At 41.2% G+C, this 8,054-nt stretch overlaps 1 protein-coding gene across 1 annotated transcript in view; it reads left to right on the top strand.

The window, feature by feature from the left end:
* Positions 1-677: 677 nt before the first annotated feature.
* NSUN7 (NOP2/Sun RNA methyltransferase family member 7) overlaps positions 678-8,054 on the top strand; it is a 56,134-nt gene continuing 48,757 nt past the window's right edge. The window contains exons 1-2 of the mRNA XM_075066503.1: positions 678-1,029; positions 7,160-7,218. Coding sequence (XP_074922604.1) covers positions 732-1,029; positions 7,160-7,218 — 357 coding nt within the window. The 5' untranslated portion in view covers positions 678-731. The remainder of the gene's footprint in view (positions 1,030-7,159; positions 7,219-8,054) is intronic.

Genomic DNA, 8,054 nt, shown 5'->3' with positions numbered 1-8,054 from the left:
TTTGGACCATGTAGGGTCCTGGGACCCTAGGTTCGAACCCTAGGTTAACACAATTGCATCCACACACCAAGCAGGGTTAGGCTTGAGCCAAGACTGGAGCCGGGGCTTACATTGCTGGGTAGACATATCCTTATCGTGCAGGTGTGGTCCCTATGGAAACTGCTAGCTAAAGCAGATCTTGGGTGTGCATGAGCCACAGCTGCACAAGATCCATTTTAGCTACCAGTGTCCATAGGGACCACACTTACCCCCTGAGTGCCCTTGCACACCCCATCCCATGATGCGAAGGGGGGAGTGGGCCCAGCCATCTCTCAGTTCCTTCACCAATAGAAATTTCACAGGACTAGGACTCTGTAGAAGCAACGTATGAGGGTAGATGATGGAATCCACGTGGACAATATATTTCAAAGAACCATGGTTATTATAAGGTAATTTGTCTGCATTTATATATTTATAAAAGTAACTTTGTATTTTAAAAAAATACATGAAATAACATTTTGACTTTCACATTGGATAAAGTTGAGTGTGTCAAAGTTAAGCACAGAATTGGAGCTTAGATCAGAAATTTTTAAGCATTTCCATTAAAAACCATAAAAATGAAGAGAAACACTTTAATGAAACTGAAAACTGATTTTTTACTTAATTTTAATACATTTTTTTCTTGTTTTTGCAGAGACAGTGGGATTCTGATTTGTCAAATTTTATTGTGCTGACAAAGCAACAGGGAAAGAATGCCAAGTTCCAAAAGTAACTTGATGTTGTCAAGTGACATCTCAAATTTCAGGGAAATGGCAATTTCAAATAAGAGAGAGCCTGTTGAAAAGAGTACAACAAGTCTTATTGAGAACAATGGCTATCAAGACTCTGTATACATAAATGCAGCTAAAATTTTCCAAGGCATTCGTAATGAAAAGCCTCAGGATAAAATATTGGTAAGGTATGGTAATGAACTAAAGCCATCCCTACCAGATTTTAAAGATGAATGTTCCCAGCGCTCATCCTATGAACTGGCGTTTAGTGCTCTGAAATGTAAGTAGAAACTCTTTCCCTGTATTGCTAGCAGAAATGATGCAGTGCAGAAAATATACAAAACTACATGAAGTATTTAGGTCATGTATATCGATATGATCATATTTATTGATGGGCAGGAAGGATGGTTCAGTAGTTAGGGTGCTAGCCTGTGAATCTGGGATTATGTGGAGATTAGTTTTAAATTAACTAGCAACCCAGGACTGTTGAAATTGATGGCTGATTGTAGACAGTGTATTGGGAAGCAAGGTGGGCAGCTGTATTTATGAGACAGCCAATGTGTATATTTGATCAGCCATGTCCAAGTGCTTTGGAGGAAACCCTTTTTTTTAATCTGTTAAACTGTTTGTGAATATTGTACAAATTCTTGTTACAAAGCAAGACAACGTTAAACAAAGTACTTAGTTTTCATTATTTAAGGTTTTGGTCTGGTTTCCTATAAAGGAAAAAGTGTGAATTCTGTCCATTTCAGCAATAAATAAATAAATACATTTTATTCCCCATGCAAACTGAACATGCTAAATTGACCATTATTAACTGAATCAGTCATCCAAATTAAGAATCTGATTCTGCCCCTCATCTGTTATTCCTTCATGGGAATAGGGCTACTGATTTTGAACTGAGAAGTTGATTTATGGGTTCTTCTTCAATGTGGTAGGAAGGGGCAAGATTTGGCTCCTGGGGAGTAGCATGAGATTTGACCTTCAAAATATGCAGAGCTGGGATGAAGGGGTCATTGAATGGAGGCTAGGACTACAGACAGCCTTTGTCTCCACACTGCCTTCTATCATACCTAGCCCTGTGAGAACACAGCTGGCTACTATGTGCCAAACCTTATCAAACAGTGTGGTAGGGTACATTCCTTATCTTGATGACAGGGTCATACAAGGTTGATTGGCTAGCTCTGTGAAGAACTGCTCTAGACTAGATTACCTTTAGACCACCAGCAGGACTGAGAGAGTGGCATCTGACTGAGCAATTGCTACTGCTCCTTGCTCAAGATCTCGCTAGTTTTGCTACCTTATGCTCATAGATATGCAAGGTAACAAGCCCCTCACCCTGCCCCCAAGAACAGACAATAGCTTAAAGAAACTATCAGTTTGAAATACACTACATCAAATTAATGTGCATTAAAAAATAGAGGCTGAAAAATAGACCTGTGAATATTTCATTAGAGGAATCCTCCAAAACCATCCTGTCAGTAAGAGGGAAAATAAAATAAAATGGACAGTCTCATAAACATAAGAATAAATTAATGCTGCATCCTCACCAACATGGAGTTCAAGTATTCATATTGTTTGGCCACTTGTAAATAGTGTCAACTAGTTTTGTTCAGCGTTTGCTGGCTTGTAGCAGTAACTTCCCAGTTTACAGCTGACATTTCTGCTGTGTCCTCTAATTATACTTTCAAATGTAATTTCACTCCTTTTTTGTGACTGAAGAAACAAAAATGCCGAAGTCCCAGATAACTAGACTCCAGGAAAGAGAGAAATCTTTCCAAAAGAAAACTGAGTAGAAAAGAGGAAAAAATTAACAATGGCTAAACTGGCAAACATGGCATTTCTCTTTAGAAACTTTAGAGACCGAACAAATGACCAACAGAAGTTGGTCAAGTAAAAGATATTACCTGATCCACCTTATCATGCTAGTCCACTGAAACACTTACCTTTTGGCCATTGCAAGGACAAAGAGTTACGTTTTGTGTCTGTACTCACTCCAGAAATAGACTCATGAGGGAGAGACACTGAGCACTGGCATCTTTTGTGGGTTTTTAACAGTAGATGGTGGCAGGCTCAGCACTTTGCAGGATTTAGTTCAGTATGACTGCATCACAAAAGTGAGTATAAAAAATGAGAAACCATTTAGTATCCATGGGAACTACCTAAAATATGTGGTGACATCAGGTTTCCCTGGATCAAATAGAAAAGAATAATTGTTCCTGACCAAATGCTAAGAAACTTTTGTTGGGTAAAATTCAGAGGATATAGTAGCTAAACAGTAGAAATTTGAGAAGAAATAGAAGTGCATTCCTTCTCCCTGCTGCTGTTGTGACCTTTGCATCTGAAAGATGTAGCATAGGCATCTTTCATCCAGCTCTGAATCTAAAAGAAGGCTAAGAAACTGTTACTCTATTCTTGTTGATGCAGTGTTGCTTCTAATGTAGGAACAAAAATAATTTTTAGTGGTGAGGGGAACAGAGCACCAGAAAATGCAATGAACACTAAATATAGCTGAGAACATCTTAAGGCTATTTTCTGGCAATCTTCTTCTCAAAAGTCTCATGCACTAAATGTGAAATTAAGCCCACTCAAGATTACTAACAATGGAAATTGCTTGCTGAAAAATTCAGAAAACTGAATTGTTCTTCACTGCCTTATGTATAACCAAGGGTTAAATTGTGAGTTGCATTGCATGGATGTTAATGGAGTGGGCAAGGTAGAAAATAGGGGTAAAGGAAGTTTATCCCCTTGGATTTGGCCATCCATCCAGAAGAGGCGGAGCCAATTCCTCTTCTCTTCCAATCTGGTTAGCAGAGCTTGGCTGGCCCAGACAAGCAAAGCCCTTTAAAAAGATAGAGCTGAAGTCATTTGTGCATGTGCTATAGCAGTGCTTTCAGTGATGTTGTGCCTGCATTGGGCACAATCCTTCTGCCCAAACTAACATGCAAGCCAAAGATAGTGTGCTGTTTTCTGCAATAAGTAGATGTCTGCTAGTCCTAAATTGTGAGTCAGAGGTCTGAACTGCAATCATTTCAGTGGAGGAGACTAGCAAGCAGATTAAGTCATGGAAGGAAGAGACTTAGCCCCCAACCTTTCACTGAAGCAGCAAAAAATGACAAGCAGCAAATCTGACACCAGATGCCTTGACCCTGAAGAAGAAGCCAAACAAAAGCAAAATGATTGATGACTTACTTACTGAAGTGCTTAATATTTAAATCATAAAACAGATTAATTCGAGACCTACCTTCCATGGTGCACGGCTGGTATGGGTATTGGGGTTTGGCGGGGCTGGCAGGGCTTCCTACCCGACTCTGTGTCCCTGCAGCTCCTAGGTGGCGGAGACAGGGGCAAGGCAGGGCTCCGCTGCTCCCGCCACAAGCGCCAGCTGCCACAGCTCCTATTGGCCAGGAACCACCGCCAATGGGAGGTGTGGGGGCGGGGCTTGCAGGCACTGGCAGCATGAAGACCCCTCAGCCACCTAGGAGCTGCAGAGGGGCCATGCCAGTGGGAACCAGGAGCTCCCCACCCCAAGGTAAGTACCTCCTGCAGCCCCCAACCCCTTCTCCTAATCCTGAGCCCTCTCCCATACACCCAAACTGCTGCTGCTGGCCCAAGGGCTGCCTGGCTCGGGCAGCCAGTGAGCCAGTACCAAACACTGCAAAAGTCACGAAGGACAGGGAAAGTCACGGAATCCGTGACCTCTGTGACATACTCGCAGCATTACCTGTGAGATGAGAAAATAATTACACCTCATCTTGTCCCTTTGCTACTGAAATCAAGTGAAGGGTATTCATCAAAACAAACAGTGGCTCTAAACCATTCTTGTACTCCTGGGGGAATTCTGCACCAAACAATTAAAAATTTTGAGCACAATATTTTAAAATTCTCCAATTTTATTTGTCAAAATAACACAATATAATCTCACCAGTTTCAATTATTTTTGGTCATTTATTTTAAAATACCTGTGAGCAAGTATGTCTAATACAAACAACAAAAAAGATTCAGGAAATGTTCTTTGACAGATAGATTCCTAACTATGCATATTAATACAGAACTCTGAGTAATTCATTTAAACTACAATACAGAACCATATTTCCTGCACCCCTTAGAATCAGTGCAAAGGCTTGGGGGAGTTAGGGGTAATGGAGGAACTGAGGGAGACAGAAGTAAATTGCTGGGAAGGAGCCTGGGTGTGAACCTGGAGAGTTGTTGGGTATGGGTGGGAAAAGTATGGAACAAATTTTGGGGGCAGGGCGGGGAGGGATTGTTAGGGAGCTTCCCCCATGCAGACCCTGGCTGACCCCTAGTTTCTCCCATTCAGTCAGGCATATCTGCCCCTGTTCCCTTGTGTTCCTGCATCCCCATGTGTCCTTGCATCCCCTCTCCACATGTGTCCCTCCACCCTCATTTAGACACCCACTCCTCCCATCACCATGTGGCCCTGCACCCCTTCCCTGTGTCCCCATGTGTCTCTGTGCCCCCACTCAGCCACTCCCTGGCCCTATGTAGCTCTGCACTTCTTCCCCCATCACCATGTGACCATGCACCTCCCTCCCCCTGTGGCCCTACGCCTCCAATTCCATTCTGCCTCTGCACCAGTTTGTCCTCCTCCACTAGCCCTTATCAGCCCCCATCTCCTGACCTTGTTTGGCAGGTGCTGCGAAGAAGGCAGGATATTTCTCTTCCCTAGTTGACTGGGAGCTGCTGCTGTGTTCTATTGCCACAGTACCCTCTGGTGGGCAAAAGAGGGCACCACTGAAGTTTTCTGCTGGGAGCTGCTGCTGTTCTTGTGTCACAGTGCCCTCTGGTGGGCAAAAGATGGAACTGTAGCAATGTTTCGGCAGAAGCTTTTTTTCTGTGCAAAAAATTAAAAATATGCATGGCTCATTAATTATTTAATCCCCCAGCAGTAATTCTCCTCACTCTTTGGTTATGCTGGGTTACGAGACACAGGTTGCATTTGGTTGGATATTTTTTTTATTTGGTATGTTTAAGGTAAATGTTGTATTATCCTGAATACTTGTCTCCTGAGACATCTGTCACTGCATGCCCTTATATACTGTGAGTACAATTTTAGCTGAATCATTTTATGGTTCCAAACTAGACTGGATAGTTTTCTCACTAGCTAAGAATACTACTGTATCTTGGAGAATGTCCTCTCTTCCTCTTTTCCCCCTGCTACCACCCCAAAAATATACCTCTATAGAAGAAAAACGGAGGGATGGCAGCAGAAATTAGGAAGTCTTTTTAATCTTCCAACTGTACACCTGTTATTTAAGAGTGAATAAATGAATCATGGCACAGTATGAACAGAATTCTTCAATAAAGTATTACTTAATGTAAGGGCGCCAGAACTGAACAGTCTACTTTATTGTAAATTAGCAAGTGCAGCAATTTTCCCAGTGTGAAGTGAGGTTCGTAGATCTAGCAGCAGGAGGCAGGGCTTTCTTGTCCTTTCATTTGCTTTTCTGATGAGGGCAAGTGCAACAGTGGGCAAAGCTGTCTGAAGCCACTTAGTGATGTCAAACAACCTTGCAGTAGCGACACGTTTGAATAAGTGTGGGCACTAGTTCATGCTGCCTCTCCTTTATGGGCATAGAAGTCTTTAATAGTCATGCATACCATTCTGTAACTAAATACTATTGTGGATTTAGTTGAGTCAAAGGTACCAAGAAAAGGTATTCTCTCCATGGCAGGTATGTGTTTTTTTTAAAAGTAATATCCAGGTACAGTGCAGTAATATAAACCTATTTTCTTCAGAAGAAAATCCTTGTAAGTGCTCTGAAAGAAAAAAGTCTGAAGCAGCATTAGTGAATGCTGTGTCCTAGAACTGGGAATGTCATCTACCATTCTCATTTCCAGGGTTCCTCAAAAGATGAGTGAAATTCTGGCCCCATTGTTGCCAATGATGTCAATTTTGCCATTGACTTCAGTGGGGCCAGGATTTCACCTTATGTCTCCAGAAGGGGGAGAGAACTTAAGCCGTCCCTACTTCTATAACTAATAGTGTATATGGCAGACAGGCATCTTTGCTTTAGGGAGCCACTATTGGGAAGTCTATAAAGTAGAAATAGCTATATTGAAATACTTGAGGGATCAAGACACCTATGTAACTTTAATATATTTATAAATTCAAGCATTTAAGAAACCTAATGTACATTTTAAAATGTTTTGCACTGAAATTATAATACTCTGACATGAATGGCAGATCTAAATTCAGCTACCTTGATATTTTACTTTTTGCCGTTAAATTTGTACTTTAAGCAATATCAGATTTTAACAATTTACTGCATCTTTAATCTATTAATTTATTTTTCAATCTTTGCTTTGGTTGTGAATTTTATTGACTTATACTACAAACTTTACAGTATTGTACAAATATATTTAACCAGTATTTTCTTCTCTCTCAGATCAAGATCTACTTGAAAATATATTGTTAGATAGCTGCTTTTACCCATGTCAGTCAATAGTAAGTAACTTCCTGTTAGAAAGTAATCTACTTTATAATGCAGTTCATTATTATATGTATCTTGCATCTTTTTCATTCTGAAGGATACTGAAGTACTTTTAAATCTTATTTTACATTTTGAAGCTTCATACAATTTAGACCTGTTAATTCACCGGGCTAAATTTTCAGCTGGGGGGGGAGGGAGGAGAGGGGTATTATAAATGCATAGAACAGAAAAATAGTTGTACAAAGGAACCCACTCATACGGAAGACTCAGCCATTTATGCTTGCCTTTTGTAGCCATGCTTCAAGTGTTTGTAAGGGTTTGACAACTTTGAATAGCCAAAATGTGAAAGGGAATACTTAAACTAAGGAGTTTGAAAATATTCTGAAGTTTATTATACTCTGAATTTTGAATTAATTTAGTAGCACTAATGGTGTGGAAATTCTGACAGCTAAAGAAATTCTGGAGTCTTCTGTTTGCTCCTCAAGAAGGGGGAGGCTCAGCAGAAACTTCCCTCATGTTGTTACTTCAGTCAATTTCAAACCTTTTCTGGAAAGGCAATGTTTAGAGATGAGGACTCAGGATAACATTCCCATCCTTGTTGTGGCCTCTTTTTGTAAAATATAAGGGCAGAGCAATTTAAAGAGGAGGATTTCCCTGGATCACAGAGGACAGCGGAAGACAGCCATAGGCTGTCTTTGGTGCACCCCAACTCAAGCTGTGATGTGTAGGGCCAGAGCAGTGTATGTAGGCTGTGGCTGCAGCATGGAGTGCTGCAGAGATTCCATCAGTGCAGCAGCCCATATGGCAGCTTGAGGAGGCTGCTGTGACTTACACAGGCCACCAGGGCTGC

Source organism: Chelonoidis abingdonii, chromosome 5 (assembly GCF_003597395.2).
Source record: "Chelonoidis abingdonii isolate Lonesome George chromosome 5, CheloAbing_2.0, whole genome shotgun sequence".
In the NCBI taxonomy this organism is placed as follows: Eukaryota; Metazoa; Chordata; order Testudines; family Testudinidae; genus Chelonoidis; species Chelonoidis abingdonii.
This window is presented reverse-complemented; position numbering and strand designations above follow the sequence as displayed.